Raw genomic sequence first — 14,667 nt, 5'->3', positions numbered from 1 at the left:
CGCGTATGGTATGTACCATACGCGTATGGTACATACCATACGCGTACGGTACAAAATACGCATATGGTATAGAACACAGCCACTGATGGTTTAGTTTAGAGTACAGTTAATAAGAAAGGTTGAGAGTGCGTATTGTGGCTTTAAAAGACATTTCCTTGAAGATATAGCAAAAAATCTCGTAATTTGTAAGCATATTCGCCGATTTGCACGACAAGATGTTAATGAAATATAACGCCAATGTGGCATTTTCTAAGTGATACCTAGCCTAGCATTTGTGGGTGGTTTGGTAGTTGATCTTCGGAGGTCGAAATTTCACGTTGCGGACCCTACCTATGCGAGTCTGTAGTTAACCCTATAACTTTAACCATGTATTATAGCTTAACTCAAGTAGCTTATAATATGTTGCCGGATTCCACGGCAACCAGCCAGCCAAGCCCCCAGCTGCTATACAGCTGCAGACCACTGGGTCTGTAGCTATAATTTTCAAATTGTTTGTTGGACTCTAATATAGGGTCCGCAATCCGAAAAATCAACTTCTACAAATCAATCCCCCTACCATTGTGGGATGTTCATTGTAGTATCCCATTGCTTGATCCACTATGAAACCGGAGGCACGATTGTTGTCTTCACAGAAATACCATTTTCAGTATCTCACAAGATGCAAGATTTATTTTTAAAATTTCGTGCTCCACACAAAGGACCGGATGAAACTTGCTACTTAGCCAAATCGTATCCAGAGTTGTTGTAGTTGAAAAGTACGCACAGAAATAAGTAAATGATTTGCTGGGTGCCCGGCACAGGGTTGATTTCTTTGAAAAAACAGACAAAGAAATACAAAGTTTCGAATTCAAACTGCCCTACCATCCAGGGCAAGAGAAGCCAACTATTCCTCATAGAGTTTCGATACGGTTGGGTGCATAGTCTGTCTATGCTGTTAGTTTGGAAAAGATCTGAGACTTCTCACCATCTGGGTGACGACCGTCAAAATTTTCTGCAGCTTCAAAGAATTGTGTCGTGCTTTCTAGCCATTTCCAGCGCTTCTGCAGCCACAACAATCATCAATTATAGACTAAAACTATGGCAAAAGATGTCCCTGAACGTTTGGTAATATATAGCGGTTGTCAATCATTGTTTCATCCACAGCTTCCACGCCTCGCTCTAAGCTATGCATCAAGGGAGGCAGCAAAATCGTCCAAATTTGACTTCACCTCTCACAGTCTCACGCTCCACAGCAGCTTCGAATCTTCACTAGATCACCCTACATCACCATTATGCTGCAAAACATCCCAAAACAAACCGAAAAATGCACAAAATCTTTCATTTTTGATTCGAGCTGGGTGGAGCTCCTGGTGAGCTGCTGGTATACTGCATCATATGAAATCATAGAAATACCAACTACTACTACTACCAAACGTTTTGAACCATCTTTTATCATCATTCTGAACAAAATTAAGTGACCAGTGTGGTATCAGAAGCACTGGAAAGTACTTTGGTACCATTGAGAGAATCCCTTGAAATGACGCACGAAAATTTTGACCTTCTTCACCCAGATGGTGAGAAGTCTCAGATCCTTTCCAAACTAACAGCATAGATAGACTATGCCTTCAACCTTATCACATCACTATGAGGAAGAGTTGGCTTTTCTTGTCTTGGCTGGTAGGGCACTTTGAATTTGAAAATTCGTGTTTTGTTTTCTGCTTTTTGAGAGAAAGCGACCCTGTGCTGGTAACCCAGTGAATCGTTTGCTTATTACTGTGCGTACTTTTTAACTACATTAACTCTAGATAATACCTAGCTAAGCAGCAAGTTCTATCCTGTTCTTTGTGTAGAGCACGAAATTTTAAAAATAATTTTTGCATCTCACGAAATACTAAAATCGATAGTTCTGTGAAGACAACAATCGTGCCTCCGGTTTCATGGTGGATCTAGCAATGGGATACTACAATGAACATCCCACAATGGTAGGGGGATTGATTTGTGAAAGTTGATTTTTCGGATTGCGGACCCTATCTAATACAACGTTTGAGCACTAAGCGTGTAGCTATACCTACAAGATCACAAAAGCTGGTCATGTCAATGCTCACTGACTTATCAGTGAGAGATATTATTGTTAATACTAATAATAGCCTGAGAGTTTCATGCCCTATTACCAGTGAACATCTATGTATCACCCCCAAACAATGGCGGATCCAGGATGGGGCATTTGGGGCAAATGCCCCCCCCCCCTTCAAGAAATCATACAAGATCGAGATACTCTAATAGAGCAGTTAGTTACTCTAATAAAGCAGTCACAATGTTCATGAGGCAGTGTAGCTTACCTATGAAGCTATAAATAGGATTTTATTTTACATAACAGACGTGATATATTTGGTAAAGGATCACTAGCTATTATTGTTGTGACCTTTTTGGGTCTTCAACTGTTTTTCAGCAAGGTGCCCCCCCCCCCCCCTCTTTCCAAACTCTGGATCCGCCCCTGCCCAACCATTTCCTGAGAATGCCACACGGGCCATACTTGACTGCCCTGATGTTTGCTGCCTCAGTATTATAGCAGCATCCAGAGAGGCTCCCTTATTATACAGGCACAAACTTTTGATTTTCAGTTTTTTTTCCCAAGGCTAGTTTACATGTGCAGTTATTGTTTTTTTTTTTTAACGGCTCGTCCTCCTTTATCTGCTATAAAATTAAAGAAACTGCTAGCAGCTGATGAATTTTAAAAAAGGTATAATGACCATTTGAACACTTTATCGGTTCAATTTGTTGGGATGTCATCCTGGTCACCTTTCATTTTATTCTGTGAGTTGCTCGTCCCTGCACCAGCTGTGAATCAGGATGTTCTATTAGAGTAGTTCACTGTTCTCTTACAGTCTCCAGTCTCATTGACATGAGTGGAGGACCATGGCTTCCTCATTTCCACTGTCTATGCACCCTATATTCCACCCATCACCCGGAGTAGTGCTACCTCATTGTATAAAAGACATACACATCTATTCCCTCCTTCAATGGTCCCCCATGTATAAACGCCAGAAACTAGCTAGACTAACTGTACATGTGTTTTACCAGGTTCTTCAACTTCCCTTGCTGCACTTGGTCTGAAGCATTATTCAGTTGGTGATTTAGTCAGTCTGTTAGTTAAAAGTACCAAAACTCTAGAAGTGTGTGTGTGTGCAGTCAATTAGGTGATATTTTGTGATGATTGAAATATGCATCACTTATTGAATTTCAATATAGCTAATATACAACTGGAACTGACAAACTCTATACACGACACATTTTACAAGTCTAAAATTTGAACTTATAGTAAATAAATATTATTAAAATTAACTGCAAAGAGATATTTATTTAAGCATACATGTACAGTGTTTGCATTCAACAGGTTGCACAAAATAATGTGAAGATTCTGACCCCAGGGTTATGCCTATGCATGCCAAATACTGGTCAGAAAGAAAATTCTCCGATTACACACTCAACAGTGAGATATTAGTGGTCTGTCAGTTCCATACATAGTGTATTAATCATTATTTTTATAAAACAATTAGTAGCAGACATCAGCTAAACAGTGTTTGTATCAACACGTTTTTCCATGCATTGCACATTCGAATAACACATTTGTGTTGTTTGCTGACATTACACGTTATGCTCACTGAAACCTACACATATGCAGTGATATCATTAGTATTTGAGAAAAGACTGCAGTGTGTATAGCAATAATTTACAATGTACAAAACCCAAGCAATGACTGGTATATGTAGATCCTTCTTTAAAATTTTATTTTTATTAATTTTTTTTTAAAACCCTGGTTTGATGGACTGCCCTTGCCTATACCACCCCAGCACAAAGAAAGGCACATGCTGGACAACTGTAAAAGACAATAGAAAAACAGAGTAATGCAGCCAGCATGTTACTCTGACAAGTGGGACTCCACTTGCACTAAATCCATTGGTGGTGGAGCCCTAGTGTAAGCACCAATGGATGAATGTGCACCTCGAATGCATTGAGTAGCTGAACAGAGCAGAGAAAACCAAGACAACACCAAAGCCAACTCAGGACTACGGAGTATTCATCACCTCACTTAGCCGATAGAAGGGAAGCCAGACACTTGTAGAAAACTGTGGCCAACCCCCCTGTTGCCAACATGACGATAGGTGTAAAAAAAGCATGCTCAACCTCACGAATTCTCTGACCATAAGCTTGACGCTTGATATTCTCATGCTTCTTAAAGGTAGGAGAAAGCAATGAAGAACTATTATATGGGGCAAGCGGATTAAAAACATGAACATCAATAAAACATCTCTCAGAACGACTACCCCAAAAACCATTCATGGCAATGTCCAAGCAAGCCCCTTCTTGAGTACAGTATTTGAAGTGGAAAGATGGAACTCATCAGGATTGTGGACAGGCTGCAGTTCTGGTTCAGTACACACCTGGGAGCACACCTCTGTCAAAAGGGTAGCAGTGAGGTCCCTTGTCTCATTGTGGTAAAGGGAAGGTAGTCCCCCCCTTCAGACAAGAGAGCACATGATCCACAGAGAATGAAACCCCACAAGCACAAAGAGTTGGAGTACAGAGAGGAGGCCAACCATAATGCAAAGCCAGAACATCCTGATGAGTAGCACTACATAGTAGTAGTATATGTAGATACTACTACTTTTTATGAGACTTTTGGTATAGTCAGTGGGTTGACATGCTCTACATATAATTATTATGCTGCTATTGTACACTTACAATAATAAACATACCAACATAATAATTTTTTAAAATATACATGTACACACACAGAGTTATGTTACTGTACAAATAATTAGGGGAGGTACACTAAACATCAGTACTTTTGTATAATAACCTTGTCACTGTTTTAGGCTCTTCTGTAAATTGCACAAATGCTGTGGCACTCGAATTTGTATCCTCTGTAACATAATTACTGTGGCTTTCAAGTACTTCTGATACAGACAGTTCGTCTTCGTTGTGTTCATGTATTGGTGAGAACATCACCTCCCTCTTTGCAAGTATTGCTAGATGATGATGGCCTGGCTGTTGATCCTGTATCAGACAATATACTACTATCAGATGATCTTCTTCTGGTTTGAAATGAAGGTCTTCTTTCTAATGGTGACAAAATGCTAGCATTGGAATTCCGTCTTTCTAACACTGAAGAGAAGGATAATCTAGCACTGGTAATCAAGTAGCCAACAGCAGAAATTTGATGAGGTAAGGTAAAATCCTTAGTGTATGATCCACGATACACCCTATAAAACTGCAAGCAAAAGGAATCATAAATTAGGGTACTATACACTGTGTAATAGGGATCATGTGATTGTCTCCCAAACTTATCACTCGAAAACCAGCCCAGGCAGTATTGGTTAAGTGTATAAGCAAGCCCAAACCTGCATCCAGAGTGATCAAAATGCTTCTGATAAGTTAGTTTGACTTTTAGAATTGAATTTTGTGCTGCCTAACTGATGCCTTCAGTCAACCATAACTTTATCAGTAAATACTATCCACCCCAAAAAAAACCCAGCTGTGAAAAAGTGTGCGGCCTTAAAAATAAGCTAGTATGAAAAACATGTGATATCATTAATTTGTAACATTCAGTGGTGGATTCAGAGGGGGTTTCAGGTTGAGCAATAACAGTGAAGGGGTGGATCCAGTTCCACTCTGGAATTGCAACTTCAGCCTCAGAGGTTTAAGTCAAAGCCAAAAAAAAGAGAAAGGAAATTACCTGCTGTTGAACGACGAAATAAAGTTTTGGCCAGTAGAAAAAGTCCTAATATAATACACTATGTATAACTCTTGGCGATGTTATCACCCACACGATCACGAATTGTCACCCACACAAATCATAAATAAATTTAGGGTGCATACTATTTTCAGAGGGGGTTTCAGCTGAAACAATTGCAACCCCCTCTGTATCCGCCACTGACATTACATATTAGTTAAAGCACTGAGTGAATGCAATATGGAAAATACACAAGTATTATGAAATTTACATTAGAGTATATATCATAGCAATGAAACACCTGCTGGTGGACATTATTTTAGCCCTTAAACCATGCAGTAGCTGTTTTAAAATCTCAAGCACTGAAAATGCATTGTCCAGTAAACTGAATTTTGCACATGCCTTTTACAGCAAACTCTCATAGCACAAAAACTGTGTAAGCTGTCTAAAAAACTACAAACACACTTTTACTAGCTGACAGTTAAATTTGGTTTAAATGGTCCCAACATCCTTCCAACCCACACACACACTGTAACTTGTAAGTGCAAAAGAAGCATCCTTGTCATCCTTTTATTACACTAGCATTGTGCTTTTCTGCTTTTAGTGACCTATTTTGCTTTAAATTATGCCAGTGCTATTTACACAAGTAGACAAAAAAATCCATTTTTTTTGTGTACTTGTTTGTTAACTTATTTTTGCAAATAATTATTATGACCAGTGAACCCATGCATACCACGAAAAAAATGGCGCTGCATGCCCCAGCTATATCAATTATTGTCTGAAAAGTGAAGTATCCATTATGCTTCATTGTCAGCTATATTCAACCCGTAGTACGAATCAAGAACTATTCGAAAAGCATTTCTGCAATCAAAGTAGCCACTATGAAAAATATGGACAAATTCCGTTACAAAGGGAAGCCATCATGTGCAAATCGACACTTTTCACTGTCAGCAAAGATGAATGGGACACAAAGGAGGACACTGGTAAGTCCATGAAGAATGCATTGTATGTACTGCGGTATGCCAAAAGGCACCTCTAGGGCTGAAGCAACATTGAACATTGAAAAAATCAAGCCTGTAGCCTTAGCCATTATCGAGTTACACTTGTCTGAAGGCATCAGTCAGTCAGTCAGTCCATAGAAAATTCCACTTAAAAAAATATATATTTTAAATTTCCGTAGCAACTTGTTGAAAGCGGTTTGGGTCAATCTGAAGACTTGCTTGGGCTTAGTTTACCTAACTAATACTGTCGTTGAGGAAAAGTGAAGCAGGTTTTTGGGTGATGTTTTTTCATGGGCCACACCCACTCCTTTGTGGTCCCTACTATGATAATGATGGATAAAAGGCCATAACTTGGCCATACTTTGTCTCATCAACTTTCTCTTGACACCATGTTACTCATTGCGAGATAGTGATACAGTTGTATATAAATATCATGTGACATGTTAAATGGGCAACAAACACAGTGACAATACAAAGGTGAAAGGGATAAAATGATTTAGCATTTTGTAGCAGGTGATATCCTAGTTGTATGGTAAAAGTTTAGATAGCTTGCTACTGGCAATATTAATATTTCTAAGAAATTGGATGGACACTTCACAAGATATGCCTGTTTTGAAATCATATATCTAAATAGCAAAACGTATTGTAAATTTTTAGACAAAATCTAGACTATGGAAGTTTCTTTTAATTATTAAGGCTTTACAGCACAAGTGCTGAAGGTCTGTAGGACACCTGGTCCTACAGCCTAAAGTTGTTACTTAAAGTGTGTTTGAAAAGTTGGAGAAAGGAGAAAAAGTCCATGACTGGACCTGTGTAATCCCAAACCTGCAGCATCCGATTAACTCTTGAATGCTTACAGGAGTCTGCCAGGCAGTCAGGATGTTTTCTCCTTGTCATTTTCATGTATACATTTAAGGGTTAATTCCTACCTCAGTCAAGGCTGTACTACAAGCTCAGTATGACTGAAGTAGGAATTAAATATGCACTAGTATAGCTCCAGGTGTAGGTGATATGTCATAGCTTTCTATCTCTGTGATCTCCACTAAAATGTAAGTACACTGTAAGTGTCTACGTACATCAACAATCATCACTTACACAGCTTCCTTTGTACATGCACCTACACCACATACCTTAGGAATAAACAACAAATAGATCATTGGAAACATCCACAGGCAATCACGAACTGTAATCACCAATAATACTCCTTCTTGTTGTTCATTCAAATGAAATATAATCACAACAGCTTGGCAAATAGAGGACAACAGGACAGCTAGTATTGTAGTCAGGTTGATCACAGCTGACTCATGATATTTGTACAGCTTATCATGCTTCAGAATATGTTTCTGAGTCTCATTAGCTACTAGTATACTCAACAAAGTTAGTATACCATCCTCTGCATATGATATAGTTAAAAATACAAATGCATGTGTCCCTCTGCACTCATAGTAAATATTCTCAGTAGGAAAATGCTCCTAAAACATAGATGCTTTATATTCAATTTTTTGAACGTTGTCAAACCTCATTAACTGTTCTAACAGCATGAAGTGTCAATGGGAATGTAGCAACTTGAACAATTAATACTAGAAGTATTGGTGCTACCATCGCTGCAACCATCAGAAATAAATATTTGTCTGACAAACATTTCTGTAAACAGGTAATATATAAGAGTGCAAGTACAATATTATTGTATTGGTTGTGCTCACTCGGTACAATAACTTCTTGTTGAAGAAAACCTTGTACAGTCTTCAAACTTTCCAGCTCATTGCTCCATACTCTAGCCTATATAGAGGAGTTGCACAGGGAAAAGATAATAAGCAAACCTTCACAGAGTTATAGCTTGCTCCTGATATGACAAACAGTAACTTACATTATAAATTGTTGTAGTGACAATTTCAGACATATCATCATCTAGTTTAATAACATGTAGGAGGATACCAACAAACCCAACAAACACTGCCACTAAAATTAGTGAATTGAGCCAGTAACTGCTCCACTTCACAACCCTAAATGTATATTAGTAGTATCTAATGATTGTGTGCAACCATAACATAATACATCTACTGTACACAAATAATACACAAATGCGAATGATCGTAACATAACACCAACAAGACCATCAATTTTCACTTTACAGATCCTATGTCCTATCTGGTCTCTATTCAAACCCAAACTAGTAAATGGAACCAAGTGATAAAAAGTAGTGAAACTAGAGATGAATAATGGTATTAAAGCATAGCTCGGTGAGAAAATCCCTACATAATTATTTTCAATGCCAAAGTAGGGATTCTCCCATTGAGTATCTAATATTACCATCATTCAATCTTGTTCATTTAAACATACTAGTTCATTTAATTTTTTGTTATAGCATACAGCTATACATGTGTGACTGTTCTATTAGGGTGACTGCTGTATTAGACTATCTCAAGTAAGCCTCTCGTCTACCAAGGGGCATGTCACCATTCCTTGTTTTCACCACGCTGTAATGTTTAAGTATCTAGTTCCTGTTTGTTATCCAAAGGCTGCAGCATATGTTGCTGTCAGACCTTCCACTGTAAAGCTCTAATAGTAATAATAAATACAGCTAGACCAGTAGTGGTCTCGAGGTATCTATCGGGTGTCCATCAGTAGCTCTTACAGCAGATGCTTTTAAAACATTATAGAATTTATACAAGCCTGAATACTGTAGTTAAGAAATTATTTGATGCAACATGTTTTTTTGTCATCAGTGGATATGAACAAAATTATTTTAAGTAAATTATTCTGTACGAAATTCTTTTCAACAATCTTCAATAGTGATAATGAATAGTAACGAGTAGCAGTTAAACAGCCAGCTTCAATGACTCTCAGTATTAAAAAGGAAGGATGGCCTTCCAGAACCCAATGAGCATCCACCATTCACCTGGTTGCTAGCTATTGCACTAGTAGTTGCCATTGGAAGTGGAAACTAACCCACTCCATGCAACAGGTGAAACTAAGTGTAGTAAAGACCACAGCATATTATCAATTAACTCACGGGTGCTTGCTATAGCAGAGGTAGAATGTAAGGAAGATTATTGTTGATAATATCCCAATAGAAGACACAACACCAGCTATCACAGTTTCTGTCAAACCGTTTGTAGTAACAGATGGAACAGGAGTATCTCTTGGTGGAGATGGGCCACCTGAAGGTATACAAGTACACATAACACACGTGAACATGTACAGATACACCTACACTACACACCTTGCCACTCAAGCATTTGTCCTGGTAAATTCTGAAATCCCATTGATGGATTATAAGTCATTATTGGAACTCTTACTCCACCTGAAAACATATCATGGAGGCAGTAACTCGGTTGCCATTATTATAACCTTAAAACAGCATGTCAACTACATTAAACATGTTGTCATACAATGTATCAGGCCTAGGGTTAAAACCAGAGGTCAGCAACATTGCCCCAGATCACTCAATAACTCAGATAGTAATCTAGATGAAAGTAGGATTTTACCTGGTAAGCAATACAGAGGCAGGCACAGAGAAAATTTGGACATGCTTATGTTATGTATAAAGTTAAAGCACTGCTGCTTGTGTGTATGAAAATACAGCATGAGGGTGTGTGTTGAGAAGCTAATACAGCATGAGGCAAATTCGAGTACTGGCCTTGAGTCACCCCTGAGTGTTGCATTTTTTGTACACACAAGCATAGGCAGTGCTTAAATGTTTTATTGTATTTCCTGGTCATCTTGCTTGGTGAGCTTTTCTTGAGTACCTTTCAGTTCTCGGTGATCAGACTATCAGTAAGTTGTCATATAATTTATTTGTAGTCATGGAACAAACTGGTAGGAATAGTTTGGGTAGTTTTAGCGTTTGACAGTGTCACGCATGTGATCAATTGTACTGTCTGAGTTTCTTAATATGCTTTACATAACTACCCTGCATAACTGTACTGTATTTGCCCTGTACTGCATTTTCACCAATTAGCTGCATAACTGTACTATATAACTCATACAGTACAGCTATGCAGCTAATTGGTACAATAGTTTATGGAAAATACAGTATATAGTGGTACTTTGATCCTCCCACGCAAAGTAGAAGATCTTAGTACTAGAAAATGCATACAATGATGTGCTTTCTCGACTAACAAGCTTCTCTGTATGTGCCAAATGTATTAGATGTGGCTCCAATCATGTTTACAGATAGCAACACTATACATATGCCCAACTCTTAATGAAGAATTGTCTCAACCTGATTTCCTATTCTATGAAATGCTATTAGGATCAGTCTAATGTGCTTTTCCTTCCTATTTTTCATCTATATTGCTCAATATTTTGCCAGAAGGATTGTATTTTGATTGCTATAATCTGGTATTAACTACTATCTCACTAGAGACTTAAACAGGTGTGTAATCCCCAGCATGACAAATGGCAATCCGGTTCCTATGTACACTGTGCTTAAATGTGACTGGATCTGCAAGAATCCCACATGTTAGTGCAAGCCTATTGTTTACAGTAGAATGGAATCAATGCAATGGGTAAAATATTTGGGGAAAAATTCAATCCATGTTACTATGGAAAACAAATCTTGTAACAACAGTAGGAAAGCCATGCACGAATTAACACCATGAGCTGTCAACAAAGAGAAATGGACATAAAGGAGAACATGCATTTTACATAATTATTGAGGTATGCCAAAAAGGCACCTGTGATGTTTATCAGTTAAAAAGACAAGTCTGTAGCCTTTGCCATTATTGAGGTATGTTTGTCTGAAGGGACAGTCAGTTAACTATTAGAAAGTTCCCTAAATAAAAATTTTTTAGAAGTGTTTTGGGTCGTACTGAAGGCACTTTTGTGTTTGTGCTGCCAAGACGCTATGAAAGCATTGTGAGGCTGCATGCAAACCTCCTCATCCCTAATATACAGCACTACCATACTGTTGAATGATAGCCTCGGCTCTGCTTGCTCTCGTGTAATAATAGGATAATATCACTAAAATGTTTAGCAGAATAAATCACTCTGGCACAATCTAGTAAACTATATGAATGATCATCATCATCAACACATTGTCAAATTTAATTTTAACTAAGTATATATACCTCTGTACTGTCGTATTTGTATGGAAGGGTTTATCCTATCACCATTCCGCTGGAATGCTATACTTCCCTGGAAGAAAGCATTGGTTTTTCCACTGTTAAAGTGTGTTGATATGCACACTAACCGATATTCCTTCAAATGACAAATTAGCAACAGCTTCAGTGAACACATTTGCCATTTCAACTGAATCATAAGTGAAGTCTTCCAGTCTTCCCAACCCTTTATCTTCCAGTATTGAGTTTAAGGCAACAGCAATGGTCCACACTGCATCATACACATATCCAAAATGCACAATTGTATCTGTCATCACATTTCCATATATGTGACTGAATTTGACAAAACAAGGCTTCGACGCACAAAGCTTTGGTAGGAGATATGGCGATTTTAAGGAATCATTGTGTAATAACTTCCCAGTGCCTACAGCTGTGCATACAAAATTTGCACCAATTGTTTATCTGTTCACTAGCTATCACTGAGTGGGTGTATACATTTCTGATACCCAAAAGTTGCTCTGTTTTGAGTAGCTTTTTTCGAACGGGTAATGATATCATAGGTGGTAGTAATAGGGTGGTAGTAATAGGGTGGTAGTAATAGGGTGGTAGTAATAGGGTGGGAGGGTGGGGTGGGCGGTGGTCTTAATACACGGGTATAAAATGAAGTAAGAAGACGATTGGAATCCAGAGGCCAAGTTTGGGCTCTCCATGGCCCTCCATGGCCCTCAAATTACTCAAAATTGACTGAGAACACTATTGGTGGGCTCTCTGTGAAGTCCCAGCTCACTACACACCATTATCACAAAGCCATGGCCATTTAATGGTGCCAATCTCACACTCGTGGCTTTGACAGGGTCGGAAGAAAGCTGCTACAGAAACCAGACTTGCCAGTGCTGAAGGAAGTACAGTGTGAAATATGATAGTGTATCAGACCAGCAATCCATTTCTGGTAAAATCGTAAGTTTGATTTTGTGTGTGTGGAAGCCTTGTTATATGAAATCCGGTCACATATGCTCTCAATAGTTGCTAAATCACTTTGAAATTGTGATACATTCTGATGTGTGAGAATGCACAATATGAATTCTGAATTGAAACATAATGACATACCTTTTGTGATGTTATGATTCTAGACAGATTGCTAGTGAATATACTATTTACACCATAAGCCAGTGAATGCTCCAAAGCAGTTTTCATTTCTTCAGCAGTACAATCAGCATCACTGACATTCCACCAGTTAGGCTGGAACCATCCGGGAAAGATCCATACAAAACCTGGTCCTACAAGTTGGCTCCTTATAACCTGGAAAACATTGGGATAACATTCAGTTAAGTATGTACAACATTAATAACATATTAAGCAAGTAATCTATATGACACATTTGGAAATTTTACAACGATATGTTTTGTCAGAGGAGCTTACAATTCAGCAACCACGCTATTAGGCAACTGGTAAATGTAGCCATCTGCTTAATTAGCAATAAGGTAGAGAAATTTGGTGATAGCCTAGGTGACCAGATATATACCATAACAGACACATTTCACTTACCATACACCAAAAATGAATCAGAACTATTACTGGTGATGGTGGTAACCATGCTATGATAATTCTAGCATGTACTTTCTGTAATATAACAAGTACAATGATATAGAACAAGTTGATGATGATGGTAGTTACCTTGATTTGCTCGATAACGAGATCAGGATCATCATTGGAAAAGCTGAAATCCAATATCACATGCACATGATTGTCTTGTAAGCCTTGTGTGGTGTGGAGTGCCAGCTAGTAATGGGAAATACAGTACTGAGTCTATGTAGGTACCAGACATATTGACAATAAGATGACAGAGAAGTGTAACAGAGCCTATAGTAGAATACATGATTTACTGTTGACATACATCAGGCATAAAGTGGTCGGCATAAGATATCACTGCTACTCTTTTCCAACTCAACTCTTTCACTAGTGCAACATAATCATCTGATATTTGTTGTGCCATTGCTGCTAGTCTAAAGAACCTGAGATAGTTCACTCTGTCATTACTAAACAGTGCAGAGGATGGAGCATAAACTACCTGTAACAAAACACATGATGTAAAGCTATGCTATATTGAAAGGTAACTCTATCTGCTACACCCCACATTACCATACATACATGCAAATACATTCATTGTGTACATAAGATATGACCATGGAGGTTTAGAGAACAATCTGACACTATAGGCTACATATATGGCAGCCTTTGCTTCATTAATACTTATGCCTGTAATACGTATGTACTGTGTAGGGGGTATCAAACTTTACATGCTAGGGGCTTCTTGCTTCAGGAGTACACGCTATACTTCATGGATCATAGACAATTGGCTAAGACCTCCAGTCTCCCAGCTCAGGGATGTACACATGCTACCAAAAACATCAAATCCTTATCGTATAGTGTACAAGTGTCAACTGTGTTATGATGGAATGGCTATAGTATAATGCCCAAATATGGCAGCATGTTGAATGAACTATAAAACAAATTTCAAGATAGTAGTTAAACATATGATTTATCCACTACACTAATTGTGACTGAATTTGACAAAACCCGGCTTCGATACACAAAGCTTCGTTAGGAGATATGGCGATTTTAAGTAATCATTGTGTAATAACTTCCCAGTGCCTACAGCTGTGCAAACACAATTTGCACCAAGTATGCATCTATTTACTAGCTATCACTGAGTGGGTGTATACATTTCTGATACCCAAAATTATCCCTGTTTTGGGCAGCTTTTCTCGAGCGGGTAATAATATCACAGGTGGTAGTAATAGGGTGAGAGGGTGGGGGGCGGTGGGGGGCGGTGGGTGGGCTTAATATAGGGGTATAAAATGAAGCAAGAAGACGATTGGAATCCAGAGGC

The 14,667-nt window shown here is 38.5% G+C and overlaps 1 protein-coding gene across 1 annotated transcript in view; it reads right to left on the bottom strand.

The window, feature by feature from the left end:
- Nucleotides 1-4,741: 4,741 nt before the first annotated feature.
- LOC136265417 (gamma-aminobutyric acid type B receptor subunit 2-like) overlaps nt 4,742-14,667 on the bottom strand; it is a 56,105-nt gene continuing 46,179 nt past the window's right edge. The window contains exons 8-15 of the mRNA XM_066060263.1: nt 11,787-11,853; nt 9,938-10,018; nt 9,728-9,875; nt 8,582-8,717; nt 8,418-8,493; nt 8,233-8,358; nt 7,845-8,186; nt 4,742-5,251 (exon numbers count right to left, since the gene is read on the bottom strand). Of these exons, the coding sequence (XP_065916335.1) occupies nt 8,246-8,358; nt 8,418-8,493; nt 8,582-8,717; nt 9,728-9,875; nt 9,938-10,018; nt 11,787-11,853 (621 nt within the window). The 3' untranslated portion in view covers nt 4,742-5,251; nt 7,845-8,186; nt 8,233-8,245. The remainder of the gene's footprint in view (nt 5,252-7,844; nt 8,187-8,232; nt 8,359-8,417; nt 8,494-8,581; nt 8,718-9,727; nt 9,876-9,937; nt 10,019-11,786; nt 11,854-14,667) is intronic.

Source organism: Dysidea avara, chromosome 9, assembly GCF_963678975.1.
Source record: "Dysidea avara chromosome 9, odDysAvar1.4, whole genome shotgun sequence".
In the NCBI taxonomy this organism is placed as follows: Eukaryota; Metazoa; Porifera; class Demospongiae; order Dictyoceratida; family Dysideidae; genus Dysidea; species Dysidea avara.
The sequence above is the reverse complement of the archived record's forward strand: the minus strand, read 5'-3'. Positions and strand labels throughout refer to the sequence as shown.